We start from the raw sequence: 23,721 nt of genomic DNA, 5'->3' as shown, positions 1-23,721 counted from the left end.
CTTCTGACTCAGTCTCCAGGGGTGGAGATTGAGCATATGTATTTTTTAAAACTCAAGAGGTGATTCTGATGCATAGCAAAAATTGAGAATGTGGAAAACAGTACAGAAATTCCTCAAAAAATTAAACATAGAATTTCCATACGATCCAGCAGTTCCACTTCTGGGTATACACTCCAAAGAATTGAAAGCGGGGACTCTAACAGGTATTTATATACTCATGTTCATAGCAGCGTTATTCACAATAAGCAAAAGCTAGAAACAACCGAAATGTTCATCAACGGATGAATGGATAAACAATATGTGGTATAGCCACACAATTGAATATTGTTCAGCCTTAGAAGAGAATTAAATTCTGACACGTTACAAATGGATGAACCATTATGAAAACATAATGCTAAGTGAAATAAGACAAACACAAAAGGACAGGTATTGTGTGATTCTATTTATGTGAGATACCTGGAGAAGCCAAATTCATATAGATGCAGAAAGTAGATTGTTGATTGCTGGAGGCTCAGGGGAGGGGAAAATGGGGGGTTATTGTTGAATGTGTACAGAGTTTCAATTTGGGAAGATGACCGAATTCTGGAGATGGATGATGGTGATGGTGGCACAACAATGTGAATGCACTTAAGGCCGCTGAACTGTACATTTAAAAATGGTTAAAATGGTAAATTTCATGTTACATATATTTTACCACAATAAAAATGTTTTTAAAGACTTGAGAAAAACTACTTTTTCACTTCTTCTTGTGTGATGCATCTCCATTTATTTCTAAAGCTTCAACTATTGTCTATATACTGATAATGCCCACATCTATACCTTCAGAAAAAATCTTTCCTCAAACTTTAGTCTCAAATACTACCTGGTCATCAGATATCTCATACCTCAAACTCAAAATGTTTAAAGCACCATCTTATTTCCAAAGTCTTCTGTATTCTGTTTTACCCAGTTGCCCAAATCAGAACTCTGGGTCACCATTGGCTCCTTCTTCTCCTAAACTCAGTCTCAACATCCAATTGATTATTGAGGCCTGTTGATATTATCTTCTAACTAGTTCTTTTTTTTTTTTTTTGGCTGCGTTGGGTTTTCGCGGCTGCAAGAGGGCTTTCTCTAGTTGTGGCTAGCGGGGGCTTCTCATTGAGGTGGCCTCTCCTGTTGCAGAGCACGGGCTCCAGGCTCGTGGGCTTCAGTAGTTGTGGCACGCGGGCTCAGTAGTTGTGGCTCACGGGCTCTAGAGCACAGGCTCAGTAGTTGTGGCGCACGGCCCAGTCGCTCCACGGCATGTGGGATCTTCCCGGACCAGGGTTCAAACCCGTGTCCCCTGCATTGGCAGGCAGATTCTTAACCACTGTGCCACCAGGGAAGCCCTTCTAATTAGTTCTTGAACTTGTCTCTTTCTCGCCACCTACACTACTACTACCTTTGTTCAAGCCAAATCATTTTTCACTCAGATTAACAGAAGAGCCTCTTAACCAATCTCCCTGCCCTTCAGGATTACCCACTCCCTGCCAGAGTGATTCTCCTAGAGTGCAGATCTGATCAGGGCACTCTCCTGTGGCAGAGGATGCTAGCTAAACACCAAAATGTGTGCTCTCCCTTCCACAGCATTGAATATAAAGAATAGAGTGTCCAGCCAGCCTTTCCTCTACAGGTGGCCACAAATCTATAAGATTTGTGAATACTGTGACATGTTCAGTTTTAAATTCCAGCCTCCAGCAAAGTGCTTGATCCATAGGAAATAGTCAACAAAGATTTGTTGAATGAACAGATGAATGATTAAATGATGAATTCTGGCCTCTAATATCTTGGTCGCAAAACGCTCATCTATAAAATAAAGGGCTGACCTAGATGATCTCTAAAGACCCTTCCAGCTGTAAAATTCTGTCCTTTGTACAAAGCATTATGAAGTGATGTGTTTTTTTTGTTTTTTGTTTTTGTTTTTGCGTTATGCGGGCCTCTCACTGTTGTGGCCTCTCCCGTTGCAGACCACAGGCTCCGGACGCGCAGGCTCAGCGGCCGTGGCTCACGGGCCCAGCCGCTCCGCGGCATGTGGGATCTTCCCGGACCGGGGTACGAACCTGTGTCCCCTGCATCGGCAGGCGGAATCTCAACCACTGCGCCACCAGGGAAGCCCTGAAGTGATGTTTTGAATGTAGAATTCCTAAAGTGTATATATCTGTCCCACTTATCTGGTACTTGGCAGATGCTATTTATATTCTTAGACATTTTATGTTTTTTATTATGTTTTTTCCTTGACTAAACTGTATACTCTTTGAGGGCAGGGACATATATATAGTTCTCCTAGGACCTAAGATGGGTCATTTTATGAGTAAAATATTGAATAAATATTTGATAATTATTTAGGAAAGATGATGCCCTATCCTGATTCACTAAGTCATGATAAATACTTCATGAATTCATAGTCTATTTTCATAAATATTTAGAAATTTTTAATCTCAGTATTAAGTCATTGTCATCATAAAATTTCTTCATATGTGTTTTTTCTTTCATTCTTTTTTTTTTCATTCTCTACCAGAGTGTTTTATTTAAAAAAAAACAAAATGAAGCAAAAAAGTCCTTTAATCAGAAAGTCTGATTAAATTCAGTATTAACTCAAGTTCTCAGAAATCAATCGAGGAAAGCCAACAGGTGCATCAGAGAAAAGCTGGCAGCTGTTGACAGTTATTTGATGGAAAAGTAAGTTGCATACTTATACAAGCTGCCCTAATGATCATCAAGCCCAAGTTATGTTGTCCAAATACAGGTTTCAAGATACACTAAAGAAACCATACAGACACCCCCACCAGTATAAAATTTTGACAATGAAGTTGAAGGATGTAGGAAAGTCAAGTATGACAACACACATGAATAATTTATAAAATAAGACTGTCAATCCTAGAAAACTAAAATGGGGAGACCTCAGGAACGGTAACGAACATAAAATGAGGGCTAATAGCAAATGAAACAACCCCAAACATTTTCCCAATGACTAAGCTACAAAATGACAGCTTAGGAGACTATTAACATGTAGTTTTTCTTCTGGCTATCAATCAATGCATATATTAAATTAGGGTAATTACCATCATTTCTTTCTTTTTACCTTTTCCCTAATTTTCTCTTGCAACATTTTTCCTTTGGCTTGACCAGTTGAACTCAAAAGTTTTGGAACCTAAAGTGAGCATCAATTCATTATTGGAATAGCACTTGGGAAATGCAATCATAGAAAAGACAAATTTGTGCAGCGTTGGTGGTACAGTGGTGAGCATAGCTGCCTTCCTAAAAAAGACAAATTTAAACTGAAGTGGCTTGACAAAGTTAGGCAGCCATTCTCAATGTGACAGTGTCCGCCTGTTAATCAGTAGGTTAATGGCTTCCCTTGGCTGGATCGCATGACCCCGCACGATAGTGGCGCGCTCCCTGGTAGGTAACTGCAGAGCTATGTGTGCAAACACCCGCCCATTTAAGCTTACAAATAAATGCAAAGCACTGTTTTAAACCATTTAAGTAGAATAAATATTGCATTTCTATCGGCCTGGTTTTCCTCGTGAACTAGTTTGGAGTGCTGTGCATGACACAGAAGCCACAATAGTTAACTACTTGCTACTCCAAGCTCCTTAGACTTCAACACTTCCCGCTCTTCAAGCCTCAGCACTATTTTTGCAGCAGTAATGGTATTCTTCATTAGCATTGCCACTGTCATGGGACCAACACCCACCAGGGAATGGAGTGATGTAACCAGCTTTCTTCCTAACTCCTTCAAAATCCACATCTCCGGGCTTCCCTGGTGGCGCAGTGGTTGGGAGTCCGCCTGCCGATGCAGGGGACGCGGGTTCGTGCCGCCTGCGCGTCCGGAGCCTGTGCTCCCAACGGGAGAGGCCACAACAGTGAGAGGCCCGCGTACAGCAAAAAAAAATAAAAAATAAAAAAAAAATCCACATCTCCAACCAACTTGGGTTTAGCAGTTATGGGATCTTGAATTCTATTTATTCCCACATCAACGACAGCTGCTCCTTCCTTAATCATATTGGCTGTGATCAGATTTGAAATGCCTCCAACGGAGACCACAATATCTGCAAGAGCTGTATGTTTCTTCAGCTCCTCCTTGGGAGCGTATGGATGAGAAATTGTGACGGCGGCATCACCTCCAGGATGTTCGTGCGTGCCATCGGTGTGTAGTAACACTGCAATGGGCACTCCAACATTTTTTGACCTTCCACCCACACCCACATTCTTCCCTAGGGTTGGAATGCCAGTTTGCTTAATTATTTCCTACACACCCCATGGAGTAGCTAGTAACATGTAATTCTGGTCCAAACACATTCGCCCTACGTTAACTACATTAAAGCCATCACCATCTTTGTCTGGAGAAACAGCATTGCAGATCTTTCTCTCATCAGTGTGCTCTGGAAGAGGCAGCTGAACGAGGAGACCATCTACATTATCATCACTATTTCGTTTATTGATTAAATTCAACAGTTCTTCCTCTGAAATTGAAGCTGATTTCACAATTGTCTCACGGTTGATTCGCACATCGGCAGCTGCTCTGGTTTTGTGGAGGACAGAGGAGTGACTTGCGGGATTCTCGTCAACCAGAACCACGCTCAGGTGCGGTCGTTTGTTGCCTGACGCCACCCATGCTTCCACCTCCTGCTGCACTTCCTGCTTGATCAGCTTGGCAAGTTTCCTTCCAGAAATGACAACAGCTTCATTTCGGACTGCCGAGAGGTGAAAGGGGCGATGGTGGAGGCAACAGCTCTGTGCTGGGCCGGAGCAGCAGGGTGGCCAAAGTGGATACTAGGGACGATGCAGCCATGGCCAGCACCCTCTCTTTCATTCTTTAAAAAAAAAAAAAGAAAAAAAGCCAAGACATTGAAGCAACCTAAGTGCCCCATCAACAGATGAATGGATAAAGAAGATGTGATATATATATTCCATTATATATATATAATGTACATATTATGTACTATGTATATAGTATGTATAATATATATAGTAATATATATTATAGTATATATATAGTGGAATATTACTCAGCCATAAAAAAAAATGAAACCCTACCATCTGCAGAAACATAGATGGACCTAGAGATTATCATGCTAAGTAAAGTAAGTCAGAAAGAGAAAGACAAATACCATATGATATCACTTATTTGTGGAGTCTAAAATATGACACAAATGAACTTATTTACAAAACAGAAACAGACTCACAGACATAGAAAACAAACCTATGGTTACCAAAGGGAAAGGGGAAGAGGTGGGATAAATTAGGAGTAAGGGATTAACAGATACATATCACTATATATAAAATAAACAACAAAGATTTACTTTTTAGCACAGGAAACTATATTCAATATCTTGTAATAATCTATAATGGAAAAGAATTTGAAGCTGTACACCTGAAACTAACACAATATTGTAAATCAACTATAGTTAAATAAAAATAAATTTTAAAAAATACTCAGTACACATTTCAAAACTTAGCCTTTGTCAATTAAATTTTTTAATTAAAAGACTTTTATTGAGCAGTTATAGGTTCCATACACTCCATCACTCCCTCCCCCCACATTTCCCCTATTTTTAACATCTTGCATTAGTGTGGTATAATTGTTAAGCCAATATTGATATATTACTAACTAAAGTTCATAGTTTACATTAGGGTTCACTCTTTTTTTAAAATTAATTTATTAATTAATTTATTTTGGCTGTGTTGGGTCTTCGTTGCTGCACGCGGGCTATCTCTAGTTGTGTTGAGCGGTGGTTACTCTTCCTTGTAGTGCACGGTCTTCTCATTGTGGTGGCTTCTCTTGTTGTGGAGCACGGGCTCTAGGCGCATGGGCTTAGCTGTGGCATGCAGGCTCAGTAGTTGTGGCTCACGGACTCTAGAGTGCAGGCTCAGTAGTTGTGGCACATGGGCTTAGTTGCTCCGTGGCATGAGGGACCTTCCTGAACCAGGGCTCGAACCCATGTCCCCTGCATTGGCAGGTGGATTCTTAACTATTGTGCCACCAGGGAAGTCCCAGGGTTCACTCTTTGTGTTGTACATTCTAAGGGTTTTGATTAATGGGTCCAACATTACAGTATCCTAGAAAATATTCCTTTCACTGCCCTAAAAATCCCCTGTGATCCACCTATTCATCCCTTCCTCTCCCCAGTACTTGGGGACCACTGATCTTTTTACAGCTTAACATATATTATAGTTTGAATCATACAGTATGTAGCTTTTTCAGATTGGTTTCTTTCACTTAGTAATGTACATTTAAGGCTCCTCCATGTCTTTTCCTGGCTTAATACCTCATTTCTTCTTATCACTGAATAATATTCCATTGTATGGATATGATACAGCTTTGTTTATCCACTCACCTATTAAGTGACATGTTGGTTGCTTCCAAGTTTTGGCAATTATGAATAAAGCTTCTACACACATTCATGTGCAGGTTTTTGTGTGGACATACATTTTCAGTTTATTTGGGGAAATACCAAGGAGTATGATTGCTGGATAGTGTGATAAGAGTATGTTTTGTAAGAAACTTATAAGTAGTTTTGTAAGAAATTTCCAAGCCGCCTTCCAAATCGTCCATAAGTTTTTGCATTCCCACCAACAATAAATAATAGTTTCTGTTGCTCCACAACCTTGCCAGCATTTGGTGTTGTCAGTGTTTTGGATTTTGACCATTCTAATAGGTATGTACCAGTATCTCATTGTTTTAATTTGCAATTCCCTAATGACATATAATGCGGAGTATCTTTTCATATACTTATTTGCCATCTGTATATTTTCTTTGCTGAGATGTTTGTTCAGATTTTTGCATCCTTTAAATTGGATTTTTTTATTATTGTTTTTGTAGAGTTTTAGCGTTCTTTGTACATTTTGGATACTAGTGCTTTATTGATGTTTATCTGTTTTGCACAGATTTTCTCCTAATGTGTGGATAATCTTTTCATTCTTTTAACAATGTCTTTTGCAGAGCAGAAGGTTTTGGCTTTTTGGTTTTTTGTTTGTTTTGTTTTGTTTTGTTTTGTTTTGTTTTAAATGAAATTCAACTTGTCAATTTTTTTCTTTGTTGGGTCATGTTTTTGGTGTTATATCTAACAAGTCATTGTCAAACCCAAGGTCTCCTAGATTTTCTTCTATGTTATCTTCTAGAAGTTTTACAGTTTTTCACTTTATATTTAGGTCTGTGATTCACTTTGAGTTAATTTTTGTGAAGTGTGTAAGGTCTTTAACCAGATTCATTTTTTTGCAAGTGGGTGTCCAGTTGTTCCAGCAAATTTGTTGAAAAGGCTATCCTTACTCCATTGAATTGCTTTTGCTCCTCTGTCAAAGATCAACTGACCATATTTATGGGAGTGTATTTCTGGGCTCTCTATTTGTACCATTTCTCTGTGTGTCTTTTGCTAATACCACACTGTCTTGATTGCTGTAGCTTAAGAGAAAGTCTTTTTTAAATATTTATTTATTTATTTAGGCTGTGCCAGGTCTTAGTTGTGGCACATAGGATCCTCATTGTGGCATGCGGGACCTTTAGCTGTGGCATGCAAACTCTTAGTTGTGGCAGGCATGTGGGAACTAGTTCTCCGACCAGGGATCAAATTCAGGCCCCCTGCATTGGCAGCGCAGAGTCTTACTCACTGGACCACCAAGGAAGTCCCTAGAGAAAATCTTAAAGTCAAGTATCATCAGTCCTTGGATTGTCCTTCAATATTACGTTGGCTATTCTGGGTCTTTTGCCTTTCTATATAAACTTTAGGATCAATTTGTCAATATCCATAAAAATAACTGGCTGGGATTTTTAGGGATTGCATTGAATCTATAGATCAAGTTACAGAGAACTCACATCTTGATAATATTTAATTTTCCTATCCATGTACATGGAATCTCTCTCCATTTATTTAGATCTTTCTGATTTCTTTCATCAGAGTTTTGTAATTTTCCTCGTATAGATCTTGCACATATTTTGTTAGATTTATACCTAAGTATTTAACTTTATTTGGTGCTAATGTAAATGGTATTATCTTTTTAATTTCAAATTCCAATTGTCCACTGCTGGTAAATAAGAAAACAATTGATTTTTGTATATTAAACTGTACTTTACAACCTTGATATAGTTGCTCACTAGTTCCGGAATTTTTTTTTTTTTGGTTAACTCTTTGGGATTTCCTACACTGACAATGATAATCATCTACAAAGACAGTCTTATTTCTTGCTTCCTGATCTATAAAAATAATAATTTTTATTTCCTTTTCTTGTCTTATTACATTAACTAGGACTTCTGGTATGATGTTGAACAGAAGTGGTGAGAGTAGAAATCCTTGCCTTGTTCCTAATCTTAGCAGGAAACTATCTAATTTCTCATCAATAAAATTTTATATCTAATATTGACTTTTTTATGTTCATTTTTGTTATTAAAAGTAAAAATTTTTAATATATAAAATAAAGGAAATAATTATAACCTATTTTTCACCATCCAAACACAATATGATAAAATGTGGGTATTTTCTTATAATTCTATGTATTGGTTATAACTTTTATTACATCATTATAATCATACTATTATTCAGTTTATTGTCTGGATTTTTTCAGTTAGTTTTTTATCTTCAACATTTTAATGTTACTATATATTCTTTGAAAATGTTAATGACTCTACAACATTTCACCAAATGAATACTTCATGCTTTAGGTAATTATTCTCTTATGAATGAATCCTTAAATTATTTTTAATTTCCTTCTGTCATAAATAATGGTGCTATAAAAATATTTGCACATATAGCATTTTATATATTTGTAATAACTTATGATACATTTCTGAAGTTATTAGATTAAAAGATATGACAGGGCTTCCCTGGTGACGCAGTGGTTGAGAGTCTGCCTGCCGATGCAGGAGACACGGATTCGTGCCCTGGTCCGGGAAGATCCCACATGCCGCAGAGCGGCTGGGCCCGTGAGCCATGGCCTCTGAGCCTGCGCGTCCAGAGCCTGTGCTCCGCAACGGGAGAGGCCACAACAGTGAGAGGCCTGCATACCGCAAAAAAAAAAAAAAAAAAAAAAAAAAGATATGACAAAAATCTAAGGTCCACGATATATTGAAAAATTGTTTTCCATGAGTATTGTACAAATTTATATTCTAATCAGCAATGTCCTACAATCTCATCAACACTGATTTTCATTACTTATATTTATTTTTGCTAATTGTATAAAAGAAAATATTATATAGTTATTTTTGTATGTGTTTTTAATTACTGGTCGTTTAAATTTTTTTCATTAGCTACACAGTCCTCTTTGTATATTTTTCATTCATGTTGTTTGTCAATTTATTTGATTTAGAGTATTTTTCTTATTGATTTGCAATGAAATACTTATATAACAAAAAGTTAGCCATTTTCTTTCTAGATCTGCTCATTTTTCAAGTTTGTTATTAGTCTTCCAATTTTTATTTTTTCAAATATTTTAATTATAAATTATATGTGATCATATATACATAAGATCATACAAAATATATATTTATATAATTTCATATTTTTATCTGTTTTCTTCTAGAGTTCTGTGGCTCTCTCTTTCTCTCTGTCTCTCTCTCTCTACATATATATATATATTTTTTTTTTTTTTTTTTTTTTTTTTTTTTTTTTTTTTTGGCTGTGCCACGTGGCTTGTGGAATCTTATTTCCCCATCCAGGGATTGAACCTGGGCCCTCAGCAGTGAAAGTACAGAGTCCTAACCACTGGACTGCCAAGGAATCCCTATGTATGTACTTTTTTAAAATTGTGGTAAAATACACATTACATAAAATTTACCATCTTAAATGTCTGTGGATATATATTTTTGAAATAAATATATTTGTGAGGGTGCAAATTATTACATTAAATTTTATTTTTAATAATCATTTCATAATATATACATATATATCAAATCATTATGTTGTATACCTTAAACTAAAACGATGTTATACGTCAATTAAATCTCAATAAACCTAGAAGTTTTTTTTTTTGGCACGCCACACAGCATGCGGGATCTTAGTCCCCCGACCAGGGATCAAATCTGCACCCTCTGCAGTGGATGCGTGGAGTCTTAGCCACTGGACCACCAGGGAAGTCCCCAACCTGGAAAATTTTTATTTTAAAATAGGGAATTAACTGCATCAACTCCATTCACTTAACAGACAGTGATTAAGCATTTACTCTGACAAGCGATGATAAAAATTTAGATAAGAGATATTCTTACAGTCTAGTAAGGGAGACAAACAATTCTCGGATTATGTGATAAATACAGTGATAGAGGTATACATAGTATACCATAGGTACATTCCTTCATTCAGCATATACTTTAGGCCCCAGTTATTCAACAGGGAACCAAACAGTAACGGTCCTTATTTTTAAAAGAGAGAGAGATGACAGTCAAACAGAGGATACAAATAAATGTATTGTATGTTAAGTGTCAAAACAGCAAAAGCATGGGCTGCCATGGGGACACAGAGAATATCCATCTAAATCATATCAAACTGGCTTTTTTCACTCCCTGACTGCCTGAGGATCAACTGCCATCATGAATGACACTGTAACTATCTGGACCAGGAAGTTCATAACCAAATGACTACTTCAGCAGAAACAACTGGTCACTGACGTCCTTCTTCCTGGGAACACAACAGTACCTAAGACAGAAATTCGAGAAAAACTAGCTAAAATGTACAAGACCACACCAGATGTCATCTTTGTATTTGGATTCAGAACCTATTTTGGTGGTAACAAGACAGCTGATTTACAGTTCCTTAGATTACACCCCAAAAAATGAACCCAGACATAAACTTGCAAGACGCGGCCTGTGTGAGAAGAAGCATACCTCAAGCAAACAGCAAAAGGAATGCAAGAACAGAATGAAGAAAAGTCAGGGGACTGTAAGGCCAATGTTAACGCTGGTATAATGTGAGCTGGAGATTGGACACAGGTGGAGTAGATTCTGCAGTGACTTTATCTGCAGCGATTGTGAAGATTTTTCACCAGAGGACTGACAAACTAAAAATTTTTTCAAATCTAAATTTAAAAATAAATAAAATCAAACTGGGGAGTCAAAAAGGCTTTCCAGAGGAGGTACTGAAGTTTTGAAAAACAGGTAGACATGAGCTAGTTGAAGGGCAGAGAACATATCCTATGCCGAGAGCAGAGAGCACACGTACCAAGGCACAGGGATGGGACTGATCAATGTGTGCACAGCTATTTAGAAGTTATTTGTTATGGCTGCAGGGAAGGGGGTTACTTGTGGTTAAAGGATGAGCAAACTCTTAACCACTCTGCCTCTCATTAGTATGTGATGCTTCAAATATTTAAAACTTTAACTTTTTTCATGGTTATTTGGAGGCTATAGCTTCTGTAATATTTCTTTTATTTATTCTTTTTGCAGACAATGCTCTTTAAATTGTTTTTATATCTGAAGGTAGTAAACAACTTCACTATTTTCTTTTTCAGTTTTTTTTTTAATGATTGCCTATTTATTCTTTAAGTGAACTTCTACAATAATTTTGTTGAACTAAAATTTGGGATTAGAGGACTTTGGTTAAAAGTGCAATAATGTATAAATTAAATTGGAAATGACTCAATGTTTCCACCCAAACACTTATTCAGTGTTATATATTTCTTCATTCATCTTTTTTTTAATTTATAAAGACATTTTTATAATTTTCTTAAAATAGATAGCATTTAATAAGATTATTCTTAGATGTGTTATAATTTTCGTGGAAGTGTAATATCTTATGTTTTTTAATTCTTTATTTTTGGCATATAGGAATGCTATTTATTTGTCCATAAGATTGTTTTTCCTGAAATGTGAAAAATAAAATTACCACTCAAAAACTATAAAAATAGAAAAGGTATACACTTTGCTCAATAATGTCCAAAACATTCAGAAAAGATTTGGATCCATATGAAAGGCTACAAAGAAACTATGGCATTTTATTCACTGTTGATGTGTGTTTGTTACACATTGGAACTATTGTCACATGCATTTCCATCTAATTTTTCCAATAATAAGAGAGAAGGTGACGTGTTGGTGAGTGTAATAGAGCCCCCTCCGTCAAATTACGTTGCTCTCCATGACCCATCCTAAGTCTCACAGTTCAAGCTAATCATTGACAGAGCTTTACAATCACAAGCTTTTTTACTGAAGCGTTGATAAGACAGTCGAGCAGCTAGTGGCAAATGAAGCCAGGCTGTGCGGCATGATCTCCAGGGAATGAATGGATTTTCTTCAGCACCGATGAAAGAAACATACGCTATAGGAAAACAATGTCCAGCGGGGGACTGCAAAGATCTGTCATCCTGTCAGCATTTATTCTCCTTCGAGCTGTTACTGGATTCTCTGGAGACGGAAGAGCTATATGGTCTAAAAATCCTAATTTTAGTCCGGTAAATGAAAGCCAGCTGTTTCTCTATGACACTTTTCCTACAAACTTTTTCTGGGGCGTTGGGACTGGAGCATTTCAAGTGGAAGGGAATTGGAAGACAGACGGAAAAGGACCCTCTATATGGGATCATTTCATCCATACACACCTTAAAAATGTCAACGGCACAAATAGTTCCAGTGACAGTTACATTTTTCTGGAAAAAGACTTATCAGCCCTGGATTTTTTAGGCGTTTCTTTTTATCAATTTTCAATTTCCTGGCCAAGGCTTTTCCCCGATGGAACAGTATCAGCTGCTAACGCAAAAGGTCTCCAGTACTATAATACTCTTCTCAACGCTCTGGTACTTAGAAACGTTGAACCTATAGTTACTTTATACCATTGGGATTTGCCTTTGGCGCTGCAAGAAAAATATGGGGGGTGGAAAAACGAAACCATAATAGGTATCTTCAATGACTATGCCACATACTGCTTCCAGACGTTTGGGGACCGAGTCAAATATTGGATTACAATTCACAACCCATATCTAGTCGCTTGGCATGGGTATGGGACAGGTATCCATGCACCTGGAGAGAAGGGAAATTTAGCAGCTGTCTACACCGTGGGACACAACCTGATCAAGGTACTGTACAGCTGACTTCTTATTATAGCTTCAGAGTATAAAAAGCAGGAGTTTAAAAGAAACTCTAAGAAATGTATCTTCCCATTTAAATAACTCCTTTTATTGAAATCAACTCAAGTAATTTTAGTCTAATTCACAAGTTCTATCCTCAAATTTCATTCTTAGTGTATGTTTTATCTATCTAAGCTATTATTAATGTATTAATCCAATTATTTTCCTTAAATACTGCACTTTTTAAATTAACTATTTTTAAATCTAGTGTTACACATCAGAGCATGAGAATGTGAGTTTACTTTCATTCTGTGGAAAACCAGTCCTTTATAAATTTAATTGTTGAAACCCTTTTCTGACCACATGCAACAATTTCAGAATTTTATGTTAAGGCATGACCATTTCAAATATGTATTTGTTGTTAGTCTTGCTATTCTTAGTGATATTTAGAAGTAGTGAGCTAAATAAATGTTAGCTAATTGATGATACATATTAAATGCAGGAATTGAAATAAATGTATTTCACAGTTGGTTTTATTTGTATTACATGGCAGGAAAGATGAGATTATTTGTTCTAGGAGCTAAAATTAAACTAGTAGCATAAAAACTGGGAAGAATATGCTCTAAGTGTTTTAAAGGAGCATATTTCAAAAGCTAGAGTTTATGTTGGGAAATGCTAAAATGATTAAAACAATAGTGAAAATGTAAGCAAAATAATAGCTAATATTTATTGAGTGCTTACTATTTACCACAGATGACATTAAGCATATTACATGCATTATCACATTTAATCCTCATGATAACCTTATGAACTGGGTCCTATTATTATCCCCATTTTAAAGATGAGCAAACTGAAGCTTAGTGAGATTAAATAACTTGCCCAAGTTTACAGAGTAAAATGAGCTGTTGTCAACATGGAATTTATAAATTACAACATTAGTAAACATTGGATGCCTCTATTAAGAATATTTTTAAAAGAGCAATCTTTCAGGAATTTTCAAGAGATTTCATCTCACATTGAGGCTAATATCTAGAATCAGACTTCACTTTCTGAGCTAAACAGTTTGCTTGGGAAAAATAAATTACACTGGACACCTGCTACCTTCTGAAAATGAAAAAAGCTTTACTAGTAGGGTTTCATAATGTGCTACGAGACGTAATTTGATTTTTTAATAATCAAATGTTAAATATATAGAAACAGAAAAATGTATAGGAACATAAAATTACTCCATGTCTAAATTTGCACGTACAAAATATGTTAATCCTCTTTTCTTTTTGAACTTTCTGGATTATTATACGTGTGCATTGCACTATGGTTCAGTCACATCTGCCCTTGCAGTTAACAGATTGCATTACAATCTCAAGGTCATTTACATAGCTTTGAATATAGTTGTATATAGAACATATTATTAATATGTGGGTATACTGTGATTTGGCAAATAGGCCTCAAGGGGAGAAAAATTATAGCTATTAACTATGAAGATTATGATATATATTTTAGAAAAAATATTCCTTTTATTTAGTTCTTTCAATTATTAAAACAATACATGCTTGTGTAAACTGAGAAACATCAGATTGTACCAAAGGGTACACAATGAAAAGTTTAAATTTCTCCCTCCCTCTCCACCTGATAATCCCAACCTCAAGAAAACTAGTATTAGTAGTATTTTATATAGTTTTTTTAAAGTTGTCTATGCAAATACATGCACATATATGCTTATTCAACTTTTGTATAAAGAAAAATATTCTAAATTGTTAAAAAGTTTTTGGTTACCTGGAAAAATGTTAACAAACAGAATTATCATGAAGAATATGTTTCAGTGGTTCATTTAAAGCCTTAAAAACTGACTGATAAAAATACACAAGAAAAAGTTATAACTAACAAATAGATACTGCTTCCAAACCTATCCTATCAAAGCTATATTTTCAGATGTTTTTCATTTTCCTCTAATTTAAGATAAACTCTGCCTCTAACACAAAATTAACACTCTCTGATAGTAAGATAAATTTTATAGTTTTAAATTGATGGATTACATTTTTAAATTATTATGCTTTCCAAATAATTTATTTCATCCCTTTAAAGTTTCTAAATCACAAACCTACATAAGGAGCATGAGGGGTCCCTTGTAATCAGTCAGAAAGTGAACTCTGCTGCATAACCCAGCAGAGTTTATAGCACCAGAGAGAAATCTTGCAATAGTCTGGCGGCCTGAGGTGAACTAGATTTTCTCACTTGCTCCCTCTCTGTCCTCCTTTTAACATAGAAAAGATTAATTTGATATTTTATGTTGAAATGAAGTAGTTCTTCCTTATTATGCCACCTTGTGACCCAGAAGAAGCATTCTTTAGGATTAGTTTTATGTCCAAGAATATTTATTGAGTTAAAAAAACTAATATAAAACTAAATTCATGGGTGGTTTATAGACCACTTTATTCCCCAATCCTCAGATATTGAAAAGATTTCACAGCGGCTATTGCAATGTTTCTAGTTCCAGGACGATGCTGAAAACGCCATCTCAGTCTGAAATGTCCTGGTTTGCAGGAAACCTAAATGGTCTAGGCAGTCCTGAGACTGACCCAGAATCTAGGCTCCACTTTATGCGGATTTGGTGGCACCTAGAGGAAGTCTCTCAGGTAGAAATTTACCATAATCACCCCTACTAATAAATGCTCCACTCTGAGTTTTTTACAATATTTGGAACAGAAAGAGGGTGACTTTTTTGGCCTTAACCATCTCTAAGCACTGTAATCATAGCTTTATATATTATCTATAATCTTTACAACAACCTTGCCAGGTACCTATTATTATCTCCATTTACAGAGTGACATTTCTACCAAGCATCATGTCACTCCCTTGCATAAAATCCATTAGTGTCTTCCCAAAGTTTTAGGGATAAAGTCCCAAGTTTTCATCAAGATCTTCAAGACACAACCCCGGCCTCCATTCCCTCCTTCCTGGCCATCCCCAGCCCTCTCCCGTCCCCATCACTAATGCCGACCCCTTGTACCCTACACTCCACAATAATGCACTACTAGGAGTGCCTTAATTTTACCTTACTATTCCTCTCCACTCAGCCTCTACCAACTCTCTATCCAGCTAGAACACCCTCCTTACTCCCTGCTTTATCCATCTAATGTCCTTCAATACTCAATTTAGGCAGTCACCAGCTCTAAGTTCTCCTTGATTTGTTAGGGCTAGTGTCCCTCCTGAGGGCTCCCATAATAAAATGTGCTTGCTTTTATCATAGCAGTCTTTTCATACGGTACTTTTCCATCTCCCCCAACTAGCCTAAGAATTCTTTGCAAGGAGAGACTATTTTTCACGTGTTTTATGTTTCCAGCACCTAGCACAGAATATTGGGTACGTGATAGGTATTAAGGCTTGTGGAATTAGTGGTTTAGGATTTCTGTCTTAAACCTTGTAATCAAAGAACCAATCTCAAGTTCAAAATTCATATTTCATTGCATTCCTGCTAATTCTTGAAATACTGCTTATATTAATCCAGTGGTGTGTTTATAAGTTAGGACTCTTGGTTGCAAGAGACAGAAACCTAATTCAAGTTGGCTTAAGCAAAAATGAGCATTTTCCTGTAACCAGATCACAGGGACGAATGGACCCAGTAACCAGGACACTCTCAGAAGCCCTTTATCTCAGTCTCTCATGTCCATTTCTTCTTGTGGGTTCTCCTCATTCTCTCCTTTGTAGAGGAGAGTTCTCTCTCCCAAGTTCAGTTTTTAAAACCCCAGAGACAGATCCTAGCCTGTTTGGCCTATGCACTCATGCCTCAGAGCAGCAGAGCCACAAGTTTTCACATTAGTAAAGGCAGTAATGGTGCCGGTTTTCATTCTATTTTGAAAGCAGTAAATATACATAATAACTGAAATTTATAGATTCCATCCCCTCCTCCTTAAAATGAAATATCTGAGAGCCTCTGACTAAACATGCAGGGAGGTTGGGGGATATGAGATTGCTCATAAGATGGTAACTCATTCAGTTTATTACTCCACTAAATACTGCCAGCTTCCATGATAGTTCTGACCACTTCATGGCTTTAAATTATTATCTTTCATAGATGTGGACTGTTTACATAGTACCAGGATTTTTCAACCTGGGCACTACTGACATATTGGGCCAAATAATTCTTTCTTGTCGTGAGTTGTCCTGTGCATTACAGGAAGTTTAGCAGCATCCCTGGCCTCTACCCCCTAGATGACAGTGGCACCCTCCTCCACAGGGTTACAACAACCAAAATTGTCTCCAGACGTTGCCAAATGTCCCCTGGAGTTGGGGGCCGGGGGCAGGACAAAATTTCTCCCTCTTCCCTCCCATGAAAACCACTGACTTAAACCTATAAATTGGCAACTGGTTAAAGAGAGGAAGCATAAAAACAGGAAGTGTGAAACAGAATCAGTATGAGGGACATAAAATTGTCTCAGTTTTACAAAATTGCCTCAAGGAGATTTTCACCAGACCTGTAAGTCTCATACATAGACTCTAATTTATGCCATATCAGGATGTTTTTAGAGAACAAACGATTCTTTAAAAAATGTTAAATGAGGAAATAATGTTGATGATTGTATCTAATTTGGCTTTTCACACTTTGGGAATAAAGACTGTTCCTACTAACTTTGTGTTATTTCTAAAATACTTGAAAGAGTTGCCCCAAACTATTTCTCTTATATAGTTATTTATGAACAAAACAGTAAACTTACTTTTTGAAAGCTTGTACTTTTTTAAGAGCAAAATTCAAGAATTCAAACAGAATGTTATAGAAGCAATATTATAAATATATAAATATTTATCCATTTTTGATGCCATAACACTGTGTTTCACAAAGTTTGGGTATTTTGTGCATCACTTCATGCTGGCTTTTTTGCTGGCTTTTTTGTTTGTTTGTATATCCAAGTACCACATGCACTATTATTTATTAAAAAATTTTTCTTTAAAAATGTTTATTTTGAGGGGAGTTCCCTGGTGGTCTAGTAGTTAGGATTCAGTGCTTTCATTTCTGTGGCCCGGGGTTCAGTCCCTGGTCAGGGAACCCACAGACCGTGTGGCCAAAAAAAAAAAAAATGTTTATTTTGAAAGGAAATTTTATATCCTATTATACACGAAATACCAGTATTTTCTCATATCCTTAAAATAAATATGTAACATTTAAAACAAAAAAATGTTCATCTTTGTTATGCCCAATGTCATATCCCATACAAAAAGAGGTAGGTGTACCAGCCTTGGAAAAGACCACTGAATATGTAAATTTTATTCTGCATTTTAGTATATATTCAGTCGTAAAACCAAACACATTGTGTCGTTTTAAAATGTGTCATAAAATGCTTTTTCTTATGTAATTAAAATAATTTTTAAAATGTAAAAATATTTATTAAATGGGAAAATGCCAATACTTATGTTCATGTATATGAGTTTTTATATGAGTATTTTATTTTCTGAATATTTTAAACTTCTTTGAAATAAACTTTTCAGTACAATCTTTAAAGAAATAGACTTATATAAAATAAAATATATGTCAACACTTGTTTGTATACCACACACAAATAATGAAATGATTTTTTAAATTCCTCAGGGGCTCAAGAGATTGCTTAATACTGTGAAAGAGGGTTTCAGGACAAGAAATGTTGGGAAACTACTCTAGGTCAAGGCCTCACCCATTTGTTCCTGAGCCTAGAATAAGATTTGATTTATTCCCTATTTTTCCACCTCTTTGAGGAACTCTGTCTTAGCATTTATTGGCGTCATTCCCTCAGAGAAGGTCACACGAGGCTGCATATGTATTAGGTGTTCAATAAATAATATTAATTATTTTTTATTTAAGGGAGATCTGCCTTGCTCCAGAAAGTATTTAAAATTTTAATTGAATAAAAGTGGACTTCAGCGGGCTTCCCTGGTGGCGCAGTGGTTGAGAATCTGCCTGCTAATGCAGGGGACACGGGTTCGAGCCCTGGTCTGGGAGGATCCCACATGCCGCGGAGCAACTAGGCCCGTGTGCTACAACTACTGAGCCTGCGCGTCTGGAGCCTGTGCTCCGCAACAAGAGAGGCCGTGATTGTGAGAGGCCCGCGCACCGCAATGAAGAGTGGCGCCCGCTTGCCACAACTAGAGAAAGCCCTCGCACAGAAACGAACACCCAACACAGCCAAAAATAAATAAATAAATATTTTTAAAAAAAAAATTTTTTTTTACAGTGGACTTCAGACACACGCACATACACACACACACACACACACACACACACACGCTCGCACACCAACCCAGATACTGGCATAAACATATAGTCTTTTCAGAACATGCAAATCAATTTCTGTGTATACCAGCTTCTATTAAAAAATTTACATTGAAAGCCCATCTCGAAACAAGGTGCAGAATGTTGATGATCCTTAAAGCTGAGAGATGTGTTTTGAGGGGTCATCATACTACTCTTTCTATTTTTACGTGTTGTGACAAAAGCAAAAAATACATAAGATAAGAAAGTAAAGAGAATTTTGTATTTTTAAAAGAAAAGAAAACAATCATCTTTATATAGTACACTTCTTAAGGACTTGTCGAAATTCTTAACCAAAATTTAGTGCTAAAACTGCAAAAACAGCTGTGAAAAAGCCACCATTCACATGATTTATAGCTAAGCCTTCTTTGGCAACAGACAGCTGCAACTGCTTTCTTTTTTATAAATTTATTTATTCTTTATTTACTTATTTTTTGGCCGCACTGGATCTTCATTGCTGCACGTGGGCTTTCTCTAGATGCGGCCAGGGAGGGTTACTCTTCACTGCGGTGCAGGGGCTTCTCATTGCGGTGGCTTCTCTTGCTGTGGAGCACGGGCTCTAGGCGCGCGGGCTTCAGTAGTTGTGGCACATGGGCTCAGTAGTTGTGGCTCAGGGGCTTAGTCGCTCCACGTCATGTGGGATCTTCCCAGACCAGGGATCGAACCCTTGTCCCCTGCATTGGCAGGCGGATTCTTAACCACTGCACCACCGGGGAAGTCCCTGCTTCTTTTTATTTTATTTTTTTATTTTTTTTTATTTTTGCGTTACGTGGGCCTCTCACTGCTGTGGCCTCTCCCCGTTGCGGAGCACAGGCTCCGGACGCGCAGGCTCAGCGGCCACGGCCCACGGGCCCAGCCGGTCCGCGGCATGCGGGATCCTCCCGGACCGGGGCACGAACCCGTGCCCCCTGCACCGGCAGGTGGACTCCCAACCACTGCGCCACCAGGGAAGCCCGTCCCTGCTTTCTTGAACAAGAAGGCTGCAGTGTTTCACAGGCACATTTAAATAGATTAAGTTTCATTTTTAAACCTCTTTGGCCCAACCCTCCTACCAATATCTTGAAGACTAAGTGTAATATTTTGAAATGGAGTTTCTAGCTGGAGCATTTTTAGCTTGCCTTGGTTAGAAGCAAAATCTTCAAGGATCATTTGAAACGTTTTTTTTCCATGAAAAAAAGGAATTTTTAAAAACTCCCTTATTAAAGTTGGGTTGCAAGACAATAACATTTTTAAATTAATTTTTGCTAAATCTTGTAGCTAAAAAACTAGACCAAGCTTTTCTGTCAGTGAGAAGGTTAAAAAAAAACTTACTTACTACCTTCCACCACGTCCCTGCCAACACCAAAAACAAGCAAACAAACAAAAAAGAACACAGAAATGGGGAGCATAAAGGACAGAGATTGGTCTTAAGTCTTAAAATGGAGACTTGAGACAACTATTACAGATAACTTTTTGACATTCTATCATACTATTCTTAATAACTATTATTATAAGCAGAATTTTTTTTCACACACCTAATGTATTGTCAGAAACTGTACTAGGTACTTTTCATAGGTTAGCTCATTCAATTCTCACATCAACCCTGCCAGGTATTCTTTTTTTTTTTTTTTTTTTTTTTTTGCGGTACGCGGGCCTCTCACTGTTGTGGCCTCTCCCGTTGCGGAGCACAGGCTCCGGACGCGCAGGCTCAGCGGCCATGGCTCACGGGCCTAGCCGCTCCGCGGCATGTGGGATATTCCCGGACTGGGGCAAGAACCGGCGTCCCCTGCATTGGCAGGCGGACTCCCAACCACTGTGCCACCAGGGAAGCCCAGGTAGATATTCTTATAGGCACTTTATAGTTGATGAAACTGAAGGCCCCAAAAATTTGCCTGAGGTTACAACGCTGTACAAGTGTGGGTTTTTTACTCATAATAAGTGTCAGATCCAAAATTTAAATTTCATCTGTCTGAATCCAAGCTAGCAAGGTTTAATGACATGAATCAGCTACCTAGCCTCAGTGAAAAACTACAACTCCATCGCAGCCACTTGTGTTGATGCAGACTCAATAGATATTTGACTCATATTACCTATTTAAAGACCAAAACAATCTACGTATATCCATTCATCTGTCAATGGACATTTAGGTTGCTTCCATGTCCTGGCTTATTGTAAATAGTGCTGCAATGAACAGTGTGGTACATCTCTTTTTGAATTATGGTTTTCTCAGGGTATATGCCCAGTAGTGGGATTGCTGGGTCATATGGTAGTTGTAGCACATATATATGATGGAATATTACTCAGCCATAAAAAGAAACGAAATTGAGTTATTTGTAGTGAGGTGGATGGACCTGGAGTCTGTCATAGAGAGTGAAGTAAGTCAGAAAGAGAAAAATGAATACTGTATGCTAATGCATATATATGGAATCTAAAAAAAAAATGGTACTGATGAACCTAGGGGCAGGGCAGGAATAAAGACATAGACATAGAGATGGACTTGAGGACACGGGGAGGGAAGGGAAAGCTGGGGCAAAGCGAGAGTAGTATCTACATATATACACTACCAAATGTCAAATAGCTAGCTAGTGGGAAGCAGCTGCATAACACAGGGAGATCATCTTGGTGCCTTGCGATGACCTAGAGGGCTGGGATAGGGAGGGTGGGAGGGAGACGCAAGAGGGAGGGGATATGGAGACATATGTATGCACATAGCTGATTCGCTTTGTTATACAGCAGAAACTAACACAGTACTGTGAAGCAATTATACCCCAATAAAGATCTATTTTTAAAAATCTATCTACATGTTTTATTTGTCCACAAAACCTATGAACAATTTATCACTGACCCATACATTAACCATTAGTTTTTTCCTTTGTCCCCATGATTTTACTTTTTATTTGCTCAAAACTTTAGTGTCCCATTAAAGTGCTGTTAAATCACATACGTGTGCCCTCGGCAATACCATCTAAAGTTTAAAAATGTTAAAACAATCATTCATTTAATTAGCTAATGCATAATACATATATATATAAATACTTTTTTTTTTTTTTTTTTTTTTTTTTTTTTTGCCACGCCACGCGGCTTATGGGATCTCAGTTCCCTGACCAGGGATTGAACCTGGGCCACAACCGTGAAAGTCCAGAATCCTAACCACTAGGCCACCAGGGAACTCCCCATAGTACCTATTATCCCAACTCATCTTCATTAGGACCTAAGACACCTCTAACAAAATATAGGAAATAATGATCAAACAAGTTAAAACTAGTATTCTTATAGATGTTCCTAATCAAATTTGAATAAAAGGTAAAAACAGCTTTCGGATAAGAATTGCTAAAAAGTTTCAATACCCAGAATACCATTGTTAGACAGAAGAGTCATGTAAAAAAAAACTATTTGTAGACGACAATTGGTATTTTATAACCTTCAAGAGAGCAGTATTTACCTTTTCTAATCATTAAGTAGAAAAAGTTATACTTCAGTGAATGATTAACAGGTTTAAATAAATGTAATTATAATGTTTAGAGAATAACATTATGATCGTATTTAAACAGCTTAATTTGATATGAACACTCTCATACATGGAAAATTAGGCCCAACTGGAGAACAGAAAATATTGTAAGTAGTGGAAACAGTGCTAGATATGACGAAATTACGAACTGAGGGAAACTTCACACTCGTTTATAATATAATACATGTGTCATTTAATTGCATGTAAAAAATCGTACTGAGAAAATTCAACATTAGAAAATAGTCTAGCGCTTCCCTGGTGGCGCAGTGGTTGAGAGTCCGCCTGCCGATGCAGGGGACACGGGTTCGTGCCCTGGTCCGGGAGGATCCCACATGCCGCGGAGCGGCTGGGCCCGTGAGCCATGGCCGCCGAGCCTGCGCGTCCGGAGCCTGTGCTCCGCAACGGGAGAGGCCACGACAGTGAGAGGCCCGCGTACCGCAAAAAAAAAAAAAAAAAAAAGAAGAAAATAGTCTATGTTAAAAAGGAGTAATTAAAATTATTGAACATTAACAGCAATTCTCTTGCTGAAAAGTAGAGGGATGCTGACAATAGATCAGAACCTTCTAACTTACTAACCAATAAACAGTGAATCACAGAAGTACATAAAGTGATTTCCTGGGTGATGTAATAGTGCTACTTGTTTCAGGGAGCCTTAAAGCTGGTGAAAACCAGGATCTTTTAGTATTTGGAGGGTTCCATTCATTGGTTCTTTAGAGCATCATATCTTGACCAGAGATTATGTGACTGAATCTTAAAGAAAGAGCTGGGTTTACTGTTATCAGTTCTTCTTCCATGTTAATCACATGTGTATTGTACGCCTCCTCCTTTTACCTTTGGATATCAACGTATCATTCCGGAGTAAAAATATATAATGAAATCCAGAATAACAGAACTTTTAATTTAAGTTTCTTTTTTTTCCTTTGAGATTTTTGGAACTTCAGAGAAAGTGAAGAGTGAT

At 37.3% G+C, this 23,721-nt stretch overlaps 1 protein-coding gene and 2 pseudogenes across 1 annotated transcript in view; 2 read left to right on the top strand and 1 right to left on the bottom strand.

Annotated features, from left to right (window-relative positions):
* Positions 1-3,589: 3,589 nt before the first annotated feature.
* Positions 3,590-4,813, bottom strand: LOC102978966 (bifunctional methylenetetrahydrofolate dehydrogenase/cyclohydrolase, mitochondrial-like; annotated as a pseudogene).
* A 5,724-nt stretch (positions 4,814-10,537) lies between these two features.
* Positions 10,538-10,913, top strand: LOC102979514 (40S ribosomal protein S24-like; annotated as a pseudogene).
* Positions 10,914-12,183: 1,270 nt separating this feature from the next.
* Positions 12,184-23,721, top strand: part of KLB (klotho beta) — a 39,814-nt gene continuing 28,276 nt past the window's right edge. Inside the window, 1 exon segment of the mRNA XM_007113888.4 lies at positions 12,184-13,008. Within this exon segment, the coding sequence (XP_007113950.2) occupies positions 12,184-13,008 (825 nt within the window).

The sequence above is a fragment of the Physeter macrocephalus genome, chromosome 7, assembly GCF_002837175.3.
Source record: "Physeter macrocephalus isolate SW-GA chromosome 7, ASM283717v5, whole genome shotgun sequence".
Taxonomy (NCBI): Eukaryota; Metazoa; Chordata; class Mammalia; order Artiodactyla; family Physeteridae; genus Physeter; species Physeter macrocephalus.
This window is presented reverse-complemented; position numbering and strand designations above follow the sequence as displayed.